This window comes from Hoplias malabaricus, chromosome 1 (genome assembly GCF_029633855.1).
Source record: "Hoplias malabaricus isolate fHopMal1 chromosome 1, fHopMal1.hap1, whole genome shotgun sequence".
NCBI classification, from domain to species: domain Eukaryota; kingdom Metazoa; phylum Chordata; class Actinopteri; order Characiformes; family Erythrinidae; genus Hoplias; species Hoplias malabaricus.
The window spans coordinates 55,072,850-55,096,660 of record NC_089800.1 but is presented as its reverse complement, the minus strand read 5'-3'; the positions used below and the strand labels follow the sequence as shown (position 1 = coordinate 55,096,660).

At 41.9% G+C, this 23,811-nt stretch overlaps 1 protein-coding gene across 6 annotated transcripts in view; it reads left to right on the top strand.

The window, feature by feature from the left end:
• Positions 1-22,364, top strand: part of qkia (QKI, KH domain containing, RNA binding a) — a 92,867-nt gene extending 70,503 nt beyond the window's left edge. For 3 of the 6 annotated variants that reach the window (XM_066666773.1, XM_066666774.1, XM_066666772.1), the window contains 4 exons: positions 10,959-11,046; positions 13,070-13,486; positions 16,709-16,783; positions 18,171-22,362. In XM_066666773.1, the coding sequence (XP_066522870.1) occupies positions 10,959-11,046; positions 13,070-13,486; positions 16,709-16,783; positions 18,171-18,187 (597 nt within the window). In that variant the 3' untranslated portion in view covers positions 18,188-22,362. Of the gene's footprint in view, positions 1-10,958; positions 11,047-13,069; positions 13,487-13,652; positions 14,675-16,708; positions 16,784-18,170 lie in introns of those variants that run through there. The other 3 variants (XM_066666775.1, XM_066666777.1, XM_066666776.1) reach the window with 3 other exon arrangements.
• The last annotated feature ends 1,447 nt before the right edge of the window (positions 22,365-23,811 follow it).

Genomic DNA, 23,811 nt, shown 5'->3' with positions numbered 1-23,811 from the left:
ACACACACACACACACACACTATGTAGCCTTTCTTAACTGCCACCCAAAGGCATTTGGAGAAATGATGATATTTACCGGAGTGTGTAAGAACTCGGAGGCCGTTTCTGCATGAGAGAGCGCTGATTTTATTTATTTATTTATATTTTTCTGCTCCTGCAGCTTTTGGGAGTCAGCTCACGGGTTTCTTGTGAAGGATGGAGGGTGGAAAAAGTGCAGCGCAAAGGAAAGATTCAAATCGCAGTAATAAGAGCGCTGCACGGTGGGTTTTTTCACGCTCTAACCTGCTGGAACTGAGTAAGGTGGAGGTAGAGGCCTCGGCAGTCAATTACATCTCGGCTTAGCTGAGTGTAAAGCACTTCAAAGAGGTTGGGGATGGGTTCTCTCTCACTCTCTTTCCCCTTTATGCCTTTCTTTCTCTTTCCTCATGTCGTGGATAAACAAGTCACTGTAACGACCTTGACCCCCACTCTCTCCACACACCTGTTCTTTAATAAGCCAAGCAGGAGAAATAAAATAAACCCATTAGATCATGCCCCTCCTCTAGAGGTTAGTCCTGCCCATGACTCCTGCCTGTAATCTGCCCCCAGACCTCTGAAAAAGCCCCCTGCGGCTGTAGGGCCTTGCGCTTTCCCTTTGAACATCTTTCCTAATCCTTTTACTTGGAAGGGAGCGGTTGCACACCAAGAGGATGGTGTTTGTGCAGCGGTCCTGAGATGGAGAGTCTTCTATCCTCATTCTATCCCCTCCCCAAAGGCCTTTCTGCACATCCCTGACCAGAGCACTGGGGTAATTATTCGCCCGTTCCGAATCTAACGCTCTGCAACCTTCCAGGATCCAGCGAGCGCTGGTGACGCAGCATGGGAGAGTCGTATTCCTTTCATCTCTTTGAGTTGCTGGAAATGGGATTGCGCGGCGTTCAGTGCTGCTACGGGGCCTATGGGCTTCCCTTTAAACGCGAGCTGGCAGCAGCCAACAAACTGTAGCCGCTGTAGCGCACACAACCAGCCCCAATTCCAGTTCTCCCTCGAGGCAGCGCATGGCGCAGTGCAGGAGTCGGTCCGCAGGCCAGCGGCGGCTAATTCAGAGAGTTGGTTCTGGTTATGGCTGTTCAGAAAGAGTTTGTGATTTGAGGAATGTTGACCGGTAAACGGAGGACACTGCTGGAGTAGACCGACCCTGCATGGCAAAATGGCTTTACACAGGAATCAAGTAGTGTTTAACTTTCATTAAGTTGATTCTTGCCTTTTTGCAGTAATCAATAGTTGAGATTGATCTATTCCTTATTTAATTATTAGCTAGGGGTGGTAATAGTTATACCAGGAACCAGAGGTTTGGCTATTTGTTTTGGTTTAAAGGAAAGGCCTGTGTGCTTTAACGTAACACACATATATATATATCCACTACTAATACATTAAGATGTATAAACAAATGGAAATCTAACAGGATATTCATTATTGGGACAAAGCTTTGGGAGACATGCACACTTCATCCTTTTCAAAATCCATAGGCATTCATATGGAGTAAGATCCACCTTGACCGCTGTAAAATCTTCCCCTCGTCCGAGAAGGATTTCTACGACACTCTGGAGTGTGTCTCTGGAAATTTGTGCCCCTTCCGCACCTGTCCAAGCCATGCCTTTATGGGTCTTGCTTTGTGCACAGGGGCACAGTTAAGGGCCGTCCGCAAAGGGTTCAAAGAAAGTTTGGAAGCATATTTTTGTCCAAAAAGTGTTGGTTTGCTGATGGATTAAGATTTTCTTCATTGGAAGTAAGGGGCCTAGGATTACCCCTGAGAAACAACCCTATAACTCTGGAAAATCTAGGACTTTTATACAGTGATGGCATTCTATTACTGCGCCCTGCTTGAGATCTGAGCTCTTATCAGTTATTTTACTGATGTTTATAAAGGCAGACCGCAGGGATAAGTGCTTGATTTTATTCACCTGTGGATATGAAATTAATTCCACATTTACGATGGATGTTCCTGTAGATTTGTCTGTGGAGAGCATCAGGTGGACACCAATGTTTCATGGCGGCTCAGTGTTAGTCGTACCGCGAACATCGGCATAAGGATTTTGTATATTTTCATAGCTGTTTGTTTAGTTGGTGCAACATTATAATAGAGACACACTATGTCAAGGCTCACATGTGAAACAGCCAGGTCTTCCTCCTCACTCACCCCCTAATCACTGGGTAAAGTCTTGAAGAAGGGAAACAACTTTTTAGTTCCCAGGAATGGGACTTCAGACTCGAGGGAGATGCAGTTTTTATCCCGAACAGCTCCTGATAACCTTGACTGTGAGGGATTATATCTGTAGAGAGCCATCCCTTGGATATTAAAGGCCAGAAACTTGGATCAGTTTTCAGTGTCCTTGACATTTAGTGATGCTTTTGTCTCATTGAGTATTCAGAGTTACTCTGCATTTCTGTGAAAGCCATGAAGAATCCTCCACTGTAACACTGCAGATTTGAGCGGTTTTTTAGTGATTGTGTTTGAATGTCTTGTGTTTTGGTGTAAATCGCTGAGCAGTGAACACCAGTGTTTCCAACAGCTCTGTTTCTGGAAGTAAAAAAATCCCATGAATTTTTTTTCCACGGGTGTTTAGAAATATTCTTATATAAAGACGTTTTAAAGGGAACATATGAAAAACTCAGCTGAGTGTGAGGCCAGCGATCAGTGCCGTAACCCTCCTGCATTTTGTCTCAGCAGTTTCTCATCTGAAGAGCGCTGGTATTCTCGCAGGGGTGGCGAAATATTCTCACATAATCTCACATAAAAATATCCGAAGACCCAAACCCAGTGCGACCGGGGCTGTGGTGCCGGCGGGCCACGTTAGGCCCAGGGGCCGCTTACTAGGTGTTACTGTGTGCTTAACGTGTTTAATTTACAGGTAATGTATTTCCTGTCGAGGAATTGGGGAAGAAAAAACGATTTTCCCAAAACAGTTTAAATCAGATTCATGGCTCTAACTCGAGCAGAATCATCCTGTCACTCTCTGCTGCTCCGGACGAGTCTGCGTCGGCTGCGTAAAATATAACATCCCTACGGCGATTATGAAGGTATTTTTACTTCCGGAAACGGACTGTTCAGCTTTATTCCCTCTTTGAGAAATCAGGAGCTCTGTACAGAACACTTTTGGTGAAGGGTTTTAACAAATAAACAGGTTTGGAATGGTTTTCTCATCACATTCCTTTTTCTCAGCCATGTTTCTGAACAGTTAATGGATCAACCAATAACCCGTACCTCCCGTGGGGGACCTTGATGTGTTGGAGAGGCCTTCATCGCTGCGGATAATGCCCCCCAGTTCATGTCCACGCTGCCGTCCTTGACTGTCCATCCACTCCGTCTTCCCGCCTCATTGTGGATGCCGCATTCTAATCCTGGGAGGTTTTATAGAAAAGGGGGAGAAGCTTGTACTGCCTCGGTGTGGTCCGGCTAAACCCAGCCCACTGCTCTGGCTTGGTGCAAAATGCAGAGAATCCAAAGAATGCAGGGTTTTTACTTTTAATTGTGGGTGTGTTTGTGTTGTTTTCAGCTGATTCATTCCCTCTTGGTTTCGCAGACTTACTCCTGCCCGTTGTTCTTGTAAAAGCCCGTAACACGTCCCTGAAGGTTCCAGGGAGTCCACGGTGTATCTGAGGTCAGGGCAAACTCAGAAGCTGGCTGGTGGCACGGAGAGCAGGGATGAGTTTGGACTCCCAATTCTCGGAATCTGATGCAAATCCAGCGGTGTTTAAAGACTGAAATCAGCCTCACAAAATCCCCCTCAAGATATTCCCTGCTCGATTGGGAGGCATTAAAGGATCACAGCAACAGAACAATGCTTCGTCTGGCAGAGAGAGAGAGAGAGAGAAGCACACAGAAGCAGACAGATGTCTCACGAGGGTTTACAGTGTGTTACTGCAGAGCACATCATGGATCACTTTAATGTTTTACCCCCGTTCTCTCTCTCTCGCTCTCTGTCATGCTCGCTCGCCCACGCTGTATTCTTGTTTCAGTAGAAAGCCCGCTTAATCCCGTATGGACCTCAGTGTCCACTGCATGTCAGCATCTGTGCTTGTGTGTTTAAATACCGTCCCCAGAGTGTTGTGATATGACCTACATATTACACACGGTCAAATCCCTTGCTTTTTATCCCGTGTTTATTTAAAGCGTCCAGCTCTGTAATTAAGAACCTGAGCAGCTGATCTGTCCGTTTTATGGACTTTTTAATGGGACTCTCTCCACTTTGTGGGGCGTAACAGACTGATTTTACAAACACTCGGCTGTGTAACAGGTCGGGGTGGGATTACACTGAGCTGAGAGTGTGTGTGTTTCTGTGTGCTCCTGCGTGAGGCAGGTTCAGGATGATATTGGTGCCTGAGCTGTTAAGCTCCGAGGTTGCACACTGTGGCCCAACGAAGGCCCTAATAAAGCCCTTTCATCCACAGCACTGAGACTCCCTCTAGCTCCCCCTACAGGCCACATCTGCATCTACACACGTTCTGAGCAGTGTGAGGGGATGGCTGTGTCCTCTGAGAGAGAGGCGAGACGTTGGAGGCTGTGGAGAGTTGCGTGAGACTGTGTTAGTTTGGATTCCTTTGTGTTGGGGTCAGCTGACGTGTTTCCTGGACAGGACATGGGAGTGTGTTCTGATGAGAGAGAGAGAGATCTGAAAGGTTTGCCTTCTCTCCTGTATCAGGACCTTTGGATAGACTGGAATCAATTAATAATACAGAGATAATCTGGGACTTGGGTCTCTCTCTCTCTCTCTCTCTCTGTCAATCTGTCTTTTGCAGATGTTAGTTATTTGTGTGAATCTGATGTGTGTATTGTGTCCATGTCTCTTAGTCAGTCTGAAGTCACTTTCATTTCAGTTGTTATTCTGCTCTTTCGTTCACTGCCTGAATGAACCTCCTCTCCCTCCCTCCCTCCCTCCCTCTCAGAGGCGTTGCCAGACATGAGCAAACACTCGGAATGAGCTTGGCATTCAGACACGAGCCGTCACACCAGCTGCAGCTCGGGGGAGGGGGGGGGGGGCAGGTCTTAAAGGAATGAGTGTTTTTCAGTGTAAACTTGGTGGTGTATTCTCAATCACCGCAAACATTTCATTAACCCAAAGAACAACAGCCCTGCCCCCACTGTTACAGATTACATAACACTATGACACTTTTCCACTACCTGGTTCTGACCCTACTGGACTCTACTGGTCTCTACTCTCTGTTTGCTATAGGAACAGAGGGCTTTGGAAACCACGAGTGTGTTGAAACGGTGTATTGGCGTGTTGTTGTTGGTGTTGTTTGGGACTGAACACAGCTCCGTCATCAGTTCAGACAGATCAGTAGAGTTTGTTCCTTGTTGCAGCGTCCAGCTCTCGCTGGATTATTTCGTCGGCCACCGATCCAAGGAGCGTTTGAACCTCTTCAAAAGACCACGGCGTAATTTTACGAGCTGCCGTCGTGAGTCGGATAAAAACAAACGTGATCTCTGCTGCAGCTGGAGATTTTACAGATGGAGAGTTGGAGCTGGACGTCTGCGCTGCGTGGCGTAGAGTGACGACTCTCTCTGGACAATCAGCGCTCTGCAAGGTTTACACTCCACGGTTTAGTCCCTACTCGACTCGCTCTGAACCACGAGAGAACAGCCACTAAACAAAAACCCGCTTCCAGAACCAGGACCTGATTCACCTGGTGGAGGAGAACAGAACTGAGTACAGTAGAGGAGGGACCCCTGCAGTGGGAAAGTGGTAGTAGGTGCACTGTCATTTGTGTCAGATACATCCTCCTCGTAGCTCCAGTGTAGAACTAAAGATGCAAACTGTTTTGGCTGATCACCTGTGTTTAGGAAAAGTGGGGGAAATAGGTTTTTGGGCAAACTATGGATTTAATTTGGGGAGTGACATTTTGAGCTGATAGTCTATGCACTGCACACACACACACACACACACACACACACACACAACCCAATGATGTGTGCTCTGCTCCAGTGCCTACACAAATAGACTCCACTGATTCCATCTGATTCCTTTAGATAGAGCAGATTCATTGAGGTGTGTGTGTGTCTGGAAGTGTACCTTTGCCCCATTCCGTTGTCTCCTGGCTGTTTCATCAGATGCAGGATTCCCTCCAGCTTTCTATGATTTTTTCCTGACCGCTGACACACTGCTGTTTTTAAACACCTTCATTCTCTCTCTCTCTCTCTCTCTCTCTCTCTCTCTCCTCTTAGCTATTCTTTTGTCTGTTTGCTTTCTCCCTTCTTCATTCTGTCCACGGCTCTATCCCATCTTTCTGTCTGTCTCCTTTTTTCCCCCTCAGTCTTTCAGGCTCTTCTTATTTTGGTCCCATCTCTCTTTCTCTCGAGTTCATTTTTTCTGTTGTTTGTTTCTCTTTCTCCCCTTTTCTCTTTGTAGCTTCCCCTACATTATTTCCTGTTTCTCTCTTTTGTGTTTTCATAATAGCTTCTTTTTCGCGTGTGTGTGAACTGTTCACCTGTGGGAAGTGTTTAGTTTGATGATGAAATGTTTCTCCGTCTCTCGACCCGTTCCCTCACCTCCTCATTAGCCACTCTGAAATCCACTTAAAGCCTTTCAGAGAGATTCTCTCAGCACAGAAATGAAGAGCTCACTCTGCTCTGGGTTTGATTAGTCAGGCCTGACCACAGACTGCTTTGTGGAAGTGTGTGTTTGGTGATGGAGACTCTTCAGAATTAAAGTGGGAGTGGTCCAGAGGGGCTCCTTTAGAGAACTTCATCTCATTTGCTTAGGTTCTTTAATTAGTGAAGTGTTTAATTTCACAGCGCTACAAAAGCTACTGTATTTCAGATTTTAATTCTATTGGCTGCTATTTCATTTACATGCTACTGTAATGCTACTGTAATATGTTATGAATCTCTTACGTCTCGCAAAAAAACATTAAAATTCCTCCTAGTTTCAACACTTCTTTTCCATTAAATCATCTCCTCTGACCAAACACGATCTCACACGTGTCTAACAGAGTGGACAAAGGATTTAAAAACTGCAGCAGCGCTGCTGTGTCTGATCCACTCATAACAGCACAACACACACTAAGGGCGTTTTCACACATGCACTTTGTAATCCTGTTAAATCAGACTCGTTCGTTTACACCTGTGGTGCGGTTCGTTTGTGGAGGTGTGAACGCAGTAATCGCACTCTGATGCGGATCAAAACAACTGCACTGAGACCCTGGAGAGGAGCTGGTCTCGGTCCCGTCCAGAACCAACTCTAAAGCGGTTTGTGGTGAGAATGTGATCTGTCCTTGATCCAATGAAATATCAGGTGAACTCCTCAGGTCTGAGCTGAACGTAGCCAGGTGTGTTTTACATTATTCACGACTCCACGACACAGGAGCTCCTTCCTGTGTGAACCTTCCTGCTCCCGCTCCATACAGGTCTGACCAATCAGAGAAGAGAATTTTCTCACGTGGTTTGTTGTGATGCGTTTTAGTGCATTTTCATTTGTCACTGTGTGAAAACAAGCTAAACTTGAAAAGGGGAAATGTGTGTCTCGCTCTCTCTCTCTCTCTGTCTCTCTCTCACTTTGTCTGGCTCTCTCTGTCTGTCCCTCATCTCTCACTTTGTGTCTCTGTCTCTCTCTCTCTGTCTGTCTGTCTCTCACTTTCTCTCTCTCTCTCTCACTTTGTCTCTCTCTCTCTGATCACTGCTGCAGAATTGAGTGTTTGTTCCTGTTTATTTTGCTGGAAAGTTTCTGGAAGTTTGTGTGGCTCTTTGGGCTGGTTTGAAGCAGCTAAAGAGTGTGTGTGTGAGAGAGAGCGAGCGAGTGTGATGCAGAGCTGAAGTGTTTGTCGGGTTGTGAATGGGTTTGGAGTGTAAGCTGAGGGGGGAAATGGAATTAAATCTTTCTCTTCTTCTCGCTTGAGTGTGAAGAGAGGTTTTTCTCCCACGGCGCTGCGACTCGTGAAGCGTTTCTCTGATGCTTAAGGTGATCCACTCAGGGCTTGGATTTAACTTTTCACCTGGTAAACACCTGCTGCTCAAGACTTTTTCAAATGTTTTAAAGCTGCTTTAAGAAAAAGGCAGGGGACCCAGATTTTTATCAGCTCTTTGGAAGTCAAAATATGAGCTGGTGCTGCAGAGTGAAGACGCGACACTGGGATCATTTCATGAAAACCCCATTCATTAAAGGCTCTTTACCTTATGAACTCCATGCACAGTGTGGGTTTTTTAGGGGTCCAAGCACAAAGTGCTGGAGGCCTATTGTTTTTGCTCTGTTTCCTCTTCTTTTTCTCTGACGAAAGGCGATGGGCGGCCCAAACCGTTAGACCTACAGACTTGACGTTTGGTCAACTGTAAACCCTCCCACTACTCAGGCGCAAAGAATCAGCCTGATGGTGGTGCTATAGACGTTGGTATCTCTTACTCCGTGTGACGTAGAGATTCAATTTTTCTCTGATTCCTCAGGTCACACCCTACAAAAAAGCCTCAAGAACCCATAAGCTCCGCCCACTTAGATTTGGAGCTAATTTGCATAATATGCAAAATCGCACACATTTTTGAGCGCGAACTAGTCCCTGGAAATGTACCCAATATGGACATATGTGGTATCAGCAGAATCCTAAGAACCTGAGCTTTAATTTTTTATTTTTTATTTTTTTAATTGGCCTCATCGTAGTTTTGAACAGGTCTAAAGAGTGTTTCAGCACAAGCTGCTTTTTGGATATGTGGCATTAATGTTATAATATAAATACATTTTTATTTATAAAGTGCTTTTCAAGAGCCCAAAGTGAATGTTATGTTTTAATAGAAAGGTAAAGTACAGATGCAGGCTCTTTAAAGATGAACCTGTGTTATTTTAGCTCAGATGCTGGATTACAGGAATGTATTGATTTATAAGAACACCATCTGATGCTGTGATTGGTCAAGATGCCTGTTATAGAACAATGTGATTGGTTAGAGGCCCAGCCTTCTGAAATCTTGTGTGTGTGTTCCACAGTGTTTCTGCAGCAGCTGTGTGTTTGATTTGGGATGGTGTTGTGAACCTCGGCTGTGTGTCTCTCTCTGTTTTGTTCGGTGCAGGATCGGAATGCTCTCCTTGGTTTATTTTCTCCTGTGTGTATTTAGACTTCATTACAGCTGGAAGACTGTCTCGTTCTTTCTTCCTCTCGTTGTTTTGTTTGAAAGGCGGCTCTGTCCTGTTCCTGCTCTAGACAGTTCTCTACTTCATGATTCACTGTCTGCTGGTGAGGGAGGGAGGGAGACTTGTGGTGGGTAAATGTGTGCCTCCTTCCTTCTTTTGTTCCTTTATTCTTCTCTACCTCTCTTCACCATTAACTCTGTCCATTATTTTACTATTCCTCTATTACACTTCCTCCACTCTTCTCTCAATTCTTTCTCATTTTCTATTTTCTCTCTCTCTCTCTCTCTCTCTCTCTCTTACACTTGTGTTCTTGTAGTTATGTTGTTGCTAGTGTGTGGATGTGGATGGGAGGAGTGCAGGTCTAATTGCTTCCTGTGAATAATTTCCTGCTCTAATTTAGCTGTAATGGCCGTGTGTGTGTTTACTCATACAGCTGTTAATTGACAGGGCTGACGTCTGCTGTGCTGCTACGGTGCATTTAATTTCTGCACAAAGGTTTTATCAAATAAAGAGAAACCGTGTGCAGTTCCTTTCAGATTTCTTGTGCAAAGTAACCCTCTAGGGTTAGGGTTAATCTCCTCTCCAGGCTCCGCCCACAAATGCGTTCTTTTTAGTACACGTCATAACCAAGGCAGTTTAGATATTTTCATAGTGCCTCATACGTGGCGTCCAATAAACTGCCAGATTCAATTCAAAATACTCCTCCTCACTTACAAAGCTCTAACCTTCCTCCTTCACAACAGTCTGCTGTTCTCCATCCTTCACCCACTCGCGCTCTCAGGCCTTCCTCCGCCGAGCTGCTTCCTCGGGATCGTACGTCCTGGAGGTCTGCTCCGCGGCTCTGGAACTCTCTTCCCCCTCTGGTCCATAACTCCCCAGCGCTCTCTGTAATCAAATCAAACCTGTCCTCCTTTAATAGTGATCTGATCACGTTCATTCTGTACTTAATGCATTGTATAATTGACGAGGGCTGGACGATAATTCAATGTCAATATAAAACGTTTCAATAACAATATATTTAATCACACTTTCAGTGTTTAGAGACACATTTACAGCGTCATTTTTTTATTTACTGACGGCCATTAGAGGGCGCTGTCGTCAGTTTAAAATTTAGTTTAGTTTGTTTGAGGGTGATGTTGGTTCTGGAAGTTTTTCAGTGGATTTTATTCAGTTCATAACCGTATCGGAATGATATTGTATAGAAAACTCAGAAATACAGTGTGATATAAATATTGGACGTATCGTCCAGCCCCAGTACAGACTATTGTCAGCATCTTTGAGTTCTTGAAAAGTGCTATATGTAAATATAATTTATTATTATTTTGAAACAATGCACTCGTCTCGACTAAATACAAAAGATGCAAGAATATATACTTTTATTAAATCAACATTTTATACACTGCACTGAATCCAGTTAAACAGGACTAACGTGTGCTTTCTGGAGAAACATGGGTGCTCTTTGTGCCGTGTTCTTGAGTGGTTCTCCGTCCTGGGGGCCACTCTCCTGCACGTTTTAGAGATTCCTCTGCTCCCAACACACACTGATACAGCTAATGAGCGCTTTAACAACCCTCTGAAGGTGACGTGTGGTAATGGAGCAAGGGGAGTGCTACACCATGCAGAACAGCGCCCCCCTCAGGACCAGGGCAGAGTAGCATTGCTTTAATTCTGACCAGACCAGGGCTCCTCAGTCACAGATTCATAACAGATCATCGTCGTTACCCACCGCTGTGCGTCTGCTGACTCTGTGTTTCCCTCTCACTGGTTTATATCGCTCTTCCTACTTGTGTTTTTGTTTGTTCTCCATTGGCCGAGAGGATTACCAGGCCTTCTCTGATTGGTGGGTTTGTTTTTGTTTGTCCTCAGGCGGAAGGAGAAGACAATCTGAAGAAGATGCAGCTGATGGAACTTGCCATTCTCAACGGAACTTACAGAGACACCAACATCAAAACACGTAAGAACACACACCCCCCTCAGAAATGGCATTTTAATCCGCCTTTGATATTTGAGACTTGTATAAGTAGTTTAGACTTAAAATCCACACATTCCATTCCTCTCTCCTCCAAGTTTAACTCCTCTAAACTTTCTCTTGAAGTGATTTAACACAAAGATGGATTGTAGCATTAGATATTACCTTCTCTCTCTCTTTCTCTCACTCTCTGCCCTTTTAAAGGCTGCAGTGTGCTGTAATCTCACTGCACTCTCTCCCAGCAGCTGCATCATTTAGAGCCCTGCCCTAATCAGAAGTATCCTGCTCATAAATATGCACACGACTCCTCCCCTCATGCATATTCATGTTTGTATAGAACTGTATAGTGTGCTCTATTTTAGTGTAAATCTTTTTATTCATATGCCCTTATTATATATGTATTATTATTTTATTGTTTATTATTATTGTGCTATATTCTTGAATATTCATGACTGGGAATAAAGCTGTGCAGTGTGCTTTTATTGCAGCGGCTTATTTATTTGATTATCACTGGATTTTCACTGAAGTGTGTGTTCTTTGCTCACACTTTTTACCACATAAATGATCTGGGTCCTATAAGGGAGTTGGCTCAGTCACAATTTAATCATGGATTAAAAATACAAGCTCTTTTTTTTTTTCCCTTTTTGGAGGGAGTACAGAGAAATGTTTATCTTCACTGGCATCAGAATTGGATTTGAGATTTTCTGAATATTTTACACTCTATAAAACTGAGCGCTATCAGTGAAATATTACCAGTAATTACTCCTTTTTCTTGCTTCTACCAGTTAAAACCTCTTACGGTTTTCTGAAAGTAAATCACCCAAAATCAATACTGCAGAGGGTCCTGTGGTTCTCCAGGTTCAGTTCTACCCAGTCTTCACTGTGTCATAAAACTGTGCCCTTGTTTAAAACTGTATTAAAAGTGCATTGTGATGAAAATGTGATGAATCCTCAGTGATATTGAAGGCTATTACATCATCAGTAAATGCTGTGTACCGAATATTTTGAAGCGTTTGTGTGTCGTGGACATTTGTAATTCAGAATTCAGACACTCGACTGTGTCCAAAAGTATCTGAGTTTGGCTTTGGACGATTTAAAGACTTCAGTGTTAGAGCTCAGAACGTAGCGCATTAGCACTGACTTTTAATACAACACAGTTACTGAATTGCGGTTCTGAATTCTGAATTAAACACTACACAACGCTCCAGGATGAATTTCCATAATTGGGAAATGTGGCTGTTTCTGTAATTCCTCGACGTGGTTGTGTGGCTCTGACCGCTGCTGACCCCTCTGTGCTGTGACGTTTCTGATTGCTTTGGTGACCGTTTGCTGAACTGCTGCACTCCTCGCTGTTCACTCGTTCATTTACCCCCTGGTTTTTATTTACCGGGTGTGTTTGTGTTGATTTACTCGTTGTTTGCCTCCTGCTGGTGTGGGGTTTTTGTGCTGTGCACTGTGTGAGATCATTGCATGAACTAATTTTATTTTAATTTTTTGCCCCTCCCTCTTTTTCCCTGTGTTTCTGCTTTTCTGATTCCCACTTTTTCTGCTTCCCCTCTCATTCCCTCATCCATTCATCCATTCTCACACACCTCCCCTACTTCACTTTCTTCCCTCGGTCCTCCCATTCTTTCATTTCTTTTCTCCATGTTTATTCTGACTTTCCTCTCCTCTTTCTCATCTGTCTCCTTCAATTTACCTCTCTCTCGTTCTCTCCTCTTCAAATTTTTCATTCTTTTATCCCTCACTTTCTCTCTGTTCTTTGCCTTTTCTCTTTGTTCTTTGCTGTTCTCTGCACTATTTGTCTCCTTTCTTTCTCTTTATTCCTTGTCTGTTTTCTGTCTCTCTGCTGTCTTGTCCTCTGTGTTCTTTGCTTGTTTTCTTTCTTTGTTGCTGTTCCCTGTACCGTATTGTGCTTTCTTTCTTTCTGTTCTTTGTTTTCTGCTTCTCTGTACTTTGTCTTGTCCCCCCCCCCCCTCTGTCTGTCTTTCTCTCTCTCTGACTGTAGCGAACCTTGCGTTCTCTCTTGCAGCAGCGGCGGCGGCAGCGTCCCAGGCTCCTCGGCTCCTGGCCGCCCCTGGAGGTCAGGTGCTGCCGCCCGCGACCCTGAGACCCCCGACCCCGGCTGGCACGCCACTGGTCAACATCATGCGTCCGGCGCAGATGGCGGCCATGCTGTCCAACGGCGCTCCAGCACTCGTCCCCCCGGCCCCTGACGCTGGCATCATCTACACCGCTGCTCCCTACGAGTACCCCTACGCCCTGGCACCCGCCTCTCTGCTCGAGTACCCTGTCGAACATGCCGGGGTCTTAGGTAAGCGTGGGTCAGACGCCCTGTCCTTCCCAAGCCCCGGCCAGCAGGACGCCCTCTTTTACACGCCCGCTTTTAACGGGGCTCTGTCCCCTGTTCACGACTCTCTCAGAGGTAAATATGTGCTGAGCAGCTGAGGACGCTGGCTTTAGCTGGGGTGGGGGCTGTTTAACACCGTGATTAAATGAATGTTAACATTTTTAACAGGGCACTTTTACTTTCCCAGCTCAGAAAACATGGATATAACACACCTGTGCTTTAACTCTGATTATCATTTCAGCAGAGGCAGTTACCTACAGCTCCGCTCTGGTTAATGAACGCAGACCCTAGGGATGGGGCTGTAGATGAGAGGGCTATTTAGCAGCAGTGGTTTTGGAGTTGACTGTGACTTTGAGGAATTCTCCCTTGTTTTTGAAGTTGGTTGTTCATCTGCAACGATTAAATAAGATAAAGACATTTTAATCATGAATTCAGTTCGGTGTGTACTATTAAAGGTACATTAGAGTGTTGTACATCATTTGACATGATGCTTGAATGTACTTTAGAGTAATGTATTTTAAATATAGGGATGCATCAATTTTGAATTTTTTTGGTCAATACAATAAGTATTTTCATGTGTTTTCTATAAGAATGGCTTCTGCACTGTGGTGGTTTCTCGTTTAACCTGGTGTGTGTGTGTACTGCGCGTCACTGATATTTTAAATTAGGTTTCACCACAGAGAAATTAAATTGCAGAAAGTGTGGAAAAACGGCAGCATGGCAGTGTCTTTACTATAAATGTTAGGTTCTTTTTATTGAATAAAAAATGGGAATTGTCGTTGTTAATACGACACATGGTCACTGTAAAATGACAAAAGAGTGGAGTGTGTTTAAACATTGAATTACAGTTACACACTACACAAAAACCATTGTGGTTTGCTGCGTACCTGTGCCCAGGCCTTTTGTCTAAGAGCACAGCCAGGACCCGTCCTTTCTGAGATTCAGACCCAGAGCATTGTCCCCTCTTCTCCCATCAGTGTAGGTGAATGCAGCTGGACCACAGGGTGGTGTTTGGTTGTTTATAGTCTCCCGTCCACACCACCCCCACAGACCTGGATCTGCCCCCAGCTGTGAGGTCAGAGGGGCTTTTCTCTGCAGACGGAGTTTGATTTTCTCCTTTTACTCCACAGCTGCCGATCACTCTTTCCTCAGTGACTCTGTCTGACACCCGGCTGCTCCCTCCTCTCTCCTCTCCTGCTCTTCGTTATTTTATTTCTCCTGCTTTCATCCATCTTCTTCGTATGAAGAATGTTATCCTTTATTTCAGACTTTTGTTTAAGTTTTTTTTAGTCTTTCCATTTCATACATTGTTTTCTCACTGTTTTCCTTTTTTAGTTTTATTCCTCTTTTCTAACAATATCTTTCTAACATCCATCTTTCTGTTTCTAATTGTTTCATCATTTGTCTTTTTTGTTTTCACTGTTAGCTGTTCCTCTCTGTCCTCTCTTCTCTCTCTCCATGTGAACGGCAGCTGTCCGATAGATGTTTATGATTAGCATCTCAGTGTGGGCGTACGAGGTTTAGAGAGAGAGAGTATTGTCAGTACATCACTCTGCTGAAGCTGTGATACTCTCAGAACCAGACACTCTGCTTTTCATTTATTAGAAAAAAATCATTCTGGTTGATTGCAGTACAGTGAAGGATGTGCAGGGGTCGATATGTCGTCTGTTGCTCCATTACGTTCATGTGATGCACAGGAAGAAATCACAACACACATTAGAGGCTGGACATGATTTTGTTTCTTTATTTCATTTTCCTTCAAACAGTTTTCTCTTATTCTCCTTTGTCCCGAAGAAGCCTGTCCCACTAGGTGTTGTGGATGTGTTAGAATTTAAATTATAGCTGTTTATCAAAACTGAAATGTGTTTCCTATGCATTCCTTGGTTTTGTGATTGTATTATTTGTACAGTATGGATTTATAGCAGGGATTTCTTTATAGAAATGATGTACATATGTATAAATGTTGTTTAATTTATGTAACGTGTGGGGTTCAAAGCCAGACCTGGAAAATCTAGACTGTAGAGTGTTTTCTAATGTAGCTGTTGTTGTTGATCTCGTATTTAGGTTGTAGAGTTGAGTCTAGATTAGACAGATCTGGCTGCTGAGCTTCAGACTGCTGTTTTCTTCTTGAAAAGTGAACATGCCGACATCCCCAACAATGAATGGAGTTGAGCTCACACGTGCAGAACTGTGCATGAGTCTTAGACACAGGATGATTATTATTTATAATTTATCTTCTCGGTAAGCGTGGAGCTTGTATAAAATTATATATAATTACACAAACATAAACACAGTAAAAGGATGTTTGTTCTAAAAGTAGACACTGTGTTGTGAACGAGTGAAGAACAGTGTTTCCAGATGTTTCTCCTGATCGTATGGGTTTGTTCAATCTACAGCACACTTCATTTAACACAATGGAGTATTTATTAACCTCTGACACTAGGCACTGGACTGTCACCAGGAGAAACACATTCATTCTCTCTCTCTCTCTCACAAACACATTGGTTTTATTCTGATATTAGGGTTTGTTTATTTGTGTAAATAACCTTTTATTGCTCAAATGAACAGTTCTTTAAATCTCATTTTCTCTGGTGAATAAAACTTTTGTACATTTCTGTAGAAACTGTAAACACTTAGTAATCTTCCTGGTTCTACAGAGCTCTTCAGCCAATAGCTTCGTCATTTTAATGAGGGTGTGTCCAGTCAAAGCCCTGACCGCTTCCCCATTCAGTACATGCCCCAGTAGTTTGACAAACCCTCAGTGTTCAGTTCGGGTTGATTAGGTCACAGCACTAACTCTGGAGCTTTATCTTTGTATTTTAGACCTAAATCATCCCACCATCTGTGGTGGTACCCTCAGGAGAACATTTACAGTATCTTTAATTAGGGAACATATATAATGTAATATATATCACTTGTAGATTTGTGTTGATTTTATTCGCACCGTTTTACCTCCGGGACTTTTATTCTGCTCTTTTGTCACAGTTCTATGATAAAAGATTACAGATATCCCCCTCTCCTTCTGGAGAAAGGAATGTAACTTTAACAACACTGCTGTACCTTTTAAATGTACAGTACAATGTTTGTACCTTTTAGTGACAATGTTCCTGTACAGTACCTTTAATTCTGAGAGCGTAAAAGAAGCTGTACACGCTTTAGTGCCTGAGCTGATAAATGGAGAACAGGTTTAGAAATGTAGCTATTGACTTCCATTCCTCGTTGGGTTTGTTGTCATGTTGTGACTGAACTATTCTTTGAAGTTACCACTGTCTAACCTTGTGGATTATTGCGATTCAGGTGCAATGGCTACTAAAGTGCGGAGACATGACTCGCGGGTCCATCCTTACCAAAGGATAGTGACCGCAGACAGAGGTTAGTTAGAAAAAATGTTTCTTCTTCCTTTGATTTAATTATTTCTGATGTTTTTTTTCAGTGTAATGTCCACTACACTGTTTACATTCAGTACACTGATGATCTTCTGAGAGGCCCATAAGTGCAGAGCTATGGACTTGCTTCACGACACTGGTGTAATGTAGAGATTTCTACCTGCACTGGGAGTCTGTCTCGAAGCCGGTGAAGGTGTTGGAACTGTATTTGCAGTTTACACACGTTTCACACTCCTGTTTACCTCCGTTTTTAAATCTTAAATATCATGTTTTATGTCATAAACAAGTCCCAGTAGAGTCGTTTTTTGTATTAAAGGTACTGTGGACATACATTTAAAATTATAAGTGTATTTATGACTGCTGTACCTAAATTACCAAAAAAAAATAAAGCATATCATTTTTCAAAATTAACTAGTTTTGTAAAATCCATTACTGCGCAGCATAGTACTAGCTCTCCTTACCACTAATCACTGTTTATAACACGCATTCCAACCCCAAATACACTAAAACATTTACTAGATGTGTTTGTCTGTTCTGACGTCCCTCTGCTTATGTTTGTGGGTACGTGGGGCCACTGTAGCGCTTCAGTGACATTTAAATAACATTTTAAAGATTCATTAAAGTTGGGGGGCTCAATTCTGTTTCTAATCATGATGTTCTAGGGCTGAAAGACAAATCCTTTTCTTATCACAATCACATTTATTCACTGCAGCTTTAATGAGCGCCGTTGTTTAAACCAGAGTTTCCACTATTTAATATTGATATTATTAATGAGATTAGTATCAATTTTTTCTATCAATTTCTATTAAATTCTAAATCATTTTAAACATCAGCATCTATCGCATCTCTGGCCAAATTCAATAGAAACCAAAAATTGTTAGTGGAGGAGGTATTGCCCCCAATAAATATTGTTAACCCCTGCTTTAAACAATTAATGCAACACCAGGTAGTGTTTTTAACTCACAATTACAGCTTAAAAACCGTGCTGATGTCCACTGAGCTGTAACAGGGAGAATAGAAACTCTGTCGCTGCTACTCCAGGCTCAGCACTGCAGAAACTACACTGTGTAACTTTTGGAGGAGGGTGGGAAACAACCCTCCATCCCTTTGATTTCATTCAGCCCTAAGATGAACTCACGTCATGATTATAATTATTATTATTGCCGTTATTATTGATATTATAACAAGATTTAGCCTCTGTTTGTCTTGGCCGTGGGTTTCAGGGGGTTTTATTTTATTTATTTATTTTTTTAAATTGCATTCATTTTACTGTTAAAATGATGTCATTCCAGTCTCTTCTTGCTGACACTAATATCCTTTCTATCTTTTTTCCTTTTTGTTTTGTTTTTTTGTTTTTGTTCCTAACCACCTAGCCGCCACCGGCAACTAACAAATGACCTCTGACCTCTGAACTCTTCACCCAATGATGAGCCGCCCCAAGCCTGCCTGCTGATCAGATTAACTGGTAATTGCCTTTGCTAAGCCTGTCGGACGCTGGGGGAGAGACGCAGCTCTCCGAAAGTGACGCTAACACTCAAAACCCACACAAAAATCACCAACACACACACACTGACCAGTTGTGTGAACATTGAGACTTTTTCTTTTTAATGTCCAAGCATTTACCCTGTTTATTTCCCCCCTTTGTTACTTTACTTTGGAGCCCCCAAGTGTTTGGGCGGCTGTTCGTAGCGTTGATCCAAGTATCTGCACTGAGTTAAAGCAATAAAACCCCCTTTGTATTATTCTCTTACTCCCTTAAAAGCGCATGTGTGTGATCCCAACTTCACACTGATTGGCTGATACTAAAAGGATTTATTTTAAAATCTAAATTTTCCAGATGTCAGAAACAGAAAATGGAAAGTCTAGTTTACTCACTCAAAGGTTCGTTCGATTTTTTTTATGATCTTTTTTTCCCCACTCTGCTGACACATTCTGGGTGCGCATAGATAGCTGTTCATTCAACTGCATGGCTGGAAAACGATGGGACTGCTTTGAAAACAAGCTTTGTCTGTTCTGTTCCACTCTTTGGTTTATTGTTTTCATTTTTGGTTTTCCTTACTCATCAGTTTCATTGAAATATCATCCAAACAGTAGTTGTCTGGCTAATAGCTGCAATACCAGTGCCAGCTCAGAAGGGGGCAGTAGGTAGAGTGGATGGGGGGCTTCTTAAGAAGAGTATTCTCAGTAAAATTAAGTCTAGGACGTTTTTTTTTTGGGCTGGGGAAGTACTCGACCTATGCCACACCCACCCCAGCCTTCATATATACACAGTGCCTGAAGTTTATAGATCTTTCTTTCTTTGTTTTTTTTTGTTTTTTTCTGAATGAGCTGAAAACAAAAGACAAAAAAAAGTATTATGTGTGCATATTTAGCCAAAGGGTTTCCATTTACTGAATTTATCTTTCTCTCTATATATAATATGTATCTAAGTGCAGAGGGCTCAGTTCCTTTAGTCTAGAGTTTGAAGAAGGTGTGATGTCGTGCCTGTTTAATCTGACATTAGATCAGATCGAATGAAACTTTCTCCCGTAATGTTCCAGGATCAAAAACACAAGCAAGAAACACTAAAGATTAGGGATGAGTTGGACAAGGCGGGGAGGAGGATTTGTCCCTCACTGGTGATCTGTACATAACCTGCATTTTATTTCTTTTAGTTTTGTATGCGTTTTGGGTATTTTTCCCTTGTTTTTTAAACCCCTGATTAAAATTGGCCAAAATGTGATACACAGGTTTGGACACCCACAGTCATGTGTAGGGTTACAGTAATCATTCTCAAGATGAAATGTGACGTTTTATCCGTGCGTTTAAAACATTTGGGAAATTAAACATGAGCCGTGAGAAATCACACCAAATAATTCATACTTTTATATAGAACTAAAAACATCAGGAAAATTGTGTCCATGTGGAATGTCAACAGAACAAAGAAACTGAAGAGTGGGGTCCAAACTGTGTGTACGATAGTGAGGTTGAAGAATTCTTCCTTCACTTATTTAATATTTTTTTTTAATGGTCGAGATTTGGTTGCATTTCCCTGACACTTCTGACATTTTTTTTTCTCTCCCCTCCCACATTTTAGTATGAATTTGCTCATCCACAATGTGTCCTGCACACATTGTTCTTAGTAGCTACACACACAAACTAATCCACGTTTCTTTATATCTCTCTTAAAAAAGAAAAAAAAAGGATGTGAAAGCCATGTCTGCCAGTTCAAATTGCTTTATACATACATCTTCTAAATATAAATATATAAAAATATACAAATGTAGATACATCATTGCATATTAAAATACAAAAGATCAAAATTAGATACTTTTACAGGGTGCTGGAGAAAATATATTTTTGGCAATTTTAGCTTTTTATACTTGCAGTTACAAAAATATAGAAGAAAAAAAAAAAAAAAAAGTCAGGTTTGCATAGATGCTGTGTTTTTCAGACACTAGGGGAAAAATAGTCAGGAGGAAAAAGGCCAAACCTGTCAACTCCGAATGTTTTCCAGTCGTAAGCCACATTGAAGGAATAAGCAATTTTGAGAGGTGAATTTGCGCAAAAAAGTGCCTTATCAATGTTTTTTTAATTTTTTTTTTTTATTATTCTTTCCCGAGTTTTGTGTTCAGTAAATATCCCGCAGCAGCTATGACGGAGCATAGAGGAGGAAAGCGATGGAGGCTTCAGCGTTTAAAGTTAAAATGAACTGTCACACTGCTGTGCCACTGAATCTACTCTATGCAAAACGAATAGCAGTCAGTCGACCAGCTAAACTATGTGCCATGATTCGTCTTCCCAGGATTAGGTTCATTTTCTCCTGTTTGCCCTCCCTCACGCCATTTGAACAAATGTATGTTTTTTGTTTTTCTTTTTTTTTAAGACGATATCCACAGTGTTGTCTGTATGAACTTGTTACTGTGATTCTGTTCAAAGTGAACTGCCATTTACGATGCTTCAAACCAAGTGACAATGTAAGAAACTAATGATTTGGGATGAAATGTTATAACCCTCCCTTGTTTCAAAATGTGCAAAGTGGACATTTATTGTTATAATGATTGATTTTTATTGTGCATTGTTATTTTCCTTTTGAGTTGGTATACAGTACTGCTTGGGTTTTCTGTAGAGAAATGAACTTTTTCAGGTAAAATAAGTGTTTCTTTAGCTTTCTGAAAAGGCCTCAAATCAAGATTGTTACTCAGAATAACATTTTTTTTTCAAAGTATTATTGTTGCTGGATTCGTGGAGACGTTTGACATCATAGAGTTAGAAGTTTTGTGCCAAAATATGAAAGCGATCACGGTCCTATTTAAAGAAACACGTCCACGCTGGAGCTCGACCGATGTATCAGTTGATTGATAATATTGACCGATATTGTTGCCATAGTTTCATCAGTTCTGACAAATTGTGCAGCGATGTTGATAATAGTTATGCAAAAATTGAACAAAATTTCTCTGAATCACTGAATGTCACCCCAGATAAAATAACCTAAAATAATCTTCCCTGAGGGTCAAAAGAAATAACTCTGTTCGATAGACTGATTGGCCCGTAATATCGATACCATGCAGTTTATTGGGGTTAGCAAATAAAAATATTTCTTTGTTAAAGGAATAAAAATAAACAAACACCTTAACCAAGACTTGCTTTTACTCACCTAATCAAAATTTCTGAGAATTAGGGCCTTACTCATAACTATATGTCCATCGTTAAAGGCCCCTGTATCGGTTTGTGTTAAATTGGTTTATATCGGTCGGGCTGTCCCACAGCCATTGAAACAACTGAGGGGTTTAAATACGTCACAGAAAAAAAGTAGAAATGTTACAGAATGAGCTCTTTTGTTTTGAACGGAAAGGACTCGAGGTCTGGACCAGGCGCTCAGTCTCCTTCCCCTTCACTCGCTGTTACATCCAAACGGAAAGGTCACTTTTTCTTGGTTCTGTTTTGTTTTCTCAGTGTTAGATGCTCTAACTTTCTTTTTTGAAAACTCTTAAAATAATGAAATGCAATATCAGCCGGGAGGCTGAAGACCGCTCAGACGTGAAGCAGTATTAAAGCGAGAGCCCTCTGATGTTACTACGTGGTTGTTTTAAGGTCGATTATGAGTCCATCAGGTGTACAGAGAAAATCTCTTGTATTCTCTCCTGCCTGCCTACTACATGTATAATAATGTAATTTACAATCACTGTTACAGGTTTCTAATGTATTTTTCTAACTTCATTTTATATGTATATTATAAATCACTTTTCCGACTTTTTTTATTTTCTTCAGTGAAGCCCACTACAATTTTTTTTGTTTGTTATTTTTAATCTCTATCCATCCCCTTTTATGCCCTCTTCTCATCTCTCGGAGTCTGTCTCTTGTTTGGGAGTGTTGCCTTTCCTTAAGGAAGAATAATTTTTGTTTGGATTTTCTTGCTGATCTTTAGCTTGTTTAACTCATTAGCGACTTTTATTAGTTTGTCGTAAGGATTTTTACATGCTTGCATTTAGTTTTCATGGTGTATGCTGTTATTATTTTTCTTCTTATTAACCCTTTCCCCCTCCCTTCTCCTTGGCATTTATTTTAATAAAACATTCTTAGTAAGAATTTTACTAACTTTGCTGATACTTTTATTTTGGTCTTGTGTTTTTGTTTAATTTTTTAACCTGGTTAATGAATGTAACTACTCCTTTTTTTGGTCTGGTTCACGGACTAACACAATTAAATAGTGTCTGACCACTTTTTACACTATCGACACTTTTTAAAACACCTGTTTGAACACGTAAATACCATAACACTAACACACACTTTCTGAATAAAAGACCCATACACTGGATCGCTTTATATACGCACATACTCTCAAAACACACCCAGAACACACACGTGTGCAAAATGTCTGGCACCTGTTGGTTGAGAGCAGATTTTTTGATGATTTTTCTAAAAGTGAGGTTGCTTCCTCTACAGAAACCTTCTGCACATTTATTTTAATGCACAACTCTTTTGTTAATTGATGAATAACAAATTGAGACCCTGTGCTGTGGCACATTTTAGACATAAAAATTATACACTAAAAAATGTCAATGTTTTCTTTAGAGGATATTAACACTTATTCTTACTTGGAGAAATCTAAAGTGTCATTTGAGGGGTGCTAACTTTTGCATACATCCATGCAAATGCCTACACACACACACACACTAACTGGAGAAGTGCACGGTCCGTCCTCACTCTGACGATGCAGACTCACCTGTGGCTATGGAGAAACATCTACCTGCTCACACTGTCTAAACTCAGATTTAAACCCCTGCTGCAACGCTTTCTGCCTCTCGCGCACACACTCGCTCTCTCTCTCTCTCCGTGTGCAGGGTTTACTCGTTCTCAGGAGAATAACTGGACTGAATGCTGAAGAAGTGTTCTAGACTAAGTTTCTGGATTATGATGTGAAAAGCTGCCTCTTGCTCTGCCCACAAATGGGTTCTTCCATAGTTACTGTTGCTAGGCTGGAGTAGCTTTAGAGATCTGTGGTGAACATCTCAGAAACGAAACACAACTTGGTTTTATCACAGATCACTGAACCTGCGTTTGGAGTCAGTTTTAATGAACTTTGTGTTAATGTTGTTTCACAGTTTGGTTTTGTGTTTTTTTCTGTGTTTTGTAAAGTTTGTCTAGCAACAGTTGCTATGAAAAAGCACATTTGTGGGAGGAGCCTGGCTGGGGAAATGATTAAATTGATGGATTAGGAAGTAATTTGAGTTGTATACTTCAAAGAGAAACTGATTTCTGAAGCTTTTCGTCACTTTTTTCCTCACAACTGGATGTTACCTGTAGCTGGAGACAATATTTTGTCATTTTTTTAATTTTGTTGAATTTATGTCGTTAAAGCGGCGCGTCCATCTTTTAAACAGTGCCTTGTCTCTAGTGGATGAGCCCAGAATTGAGAGTCTTGCAGCTGTGCAACTTTCAGAGACAGGCTTATCCTGCCAAAGTCGTTTGAAGTGTCCTTGCAGAAGCACTGGCAAAAGAATCGCTGTAATTTAATTCTGGCAGTGTCTAATT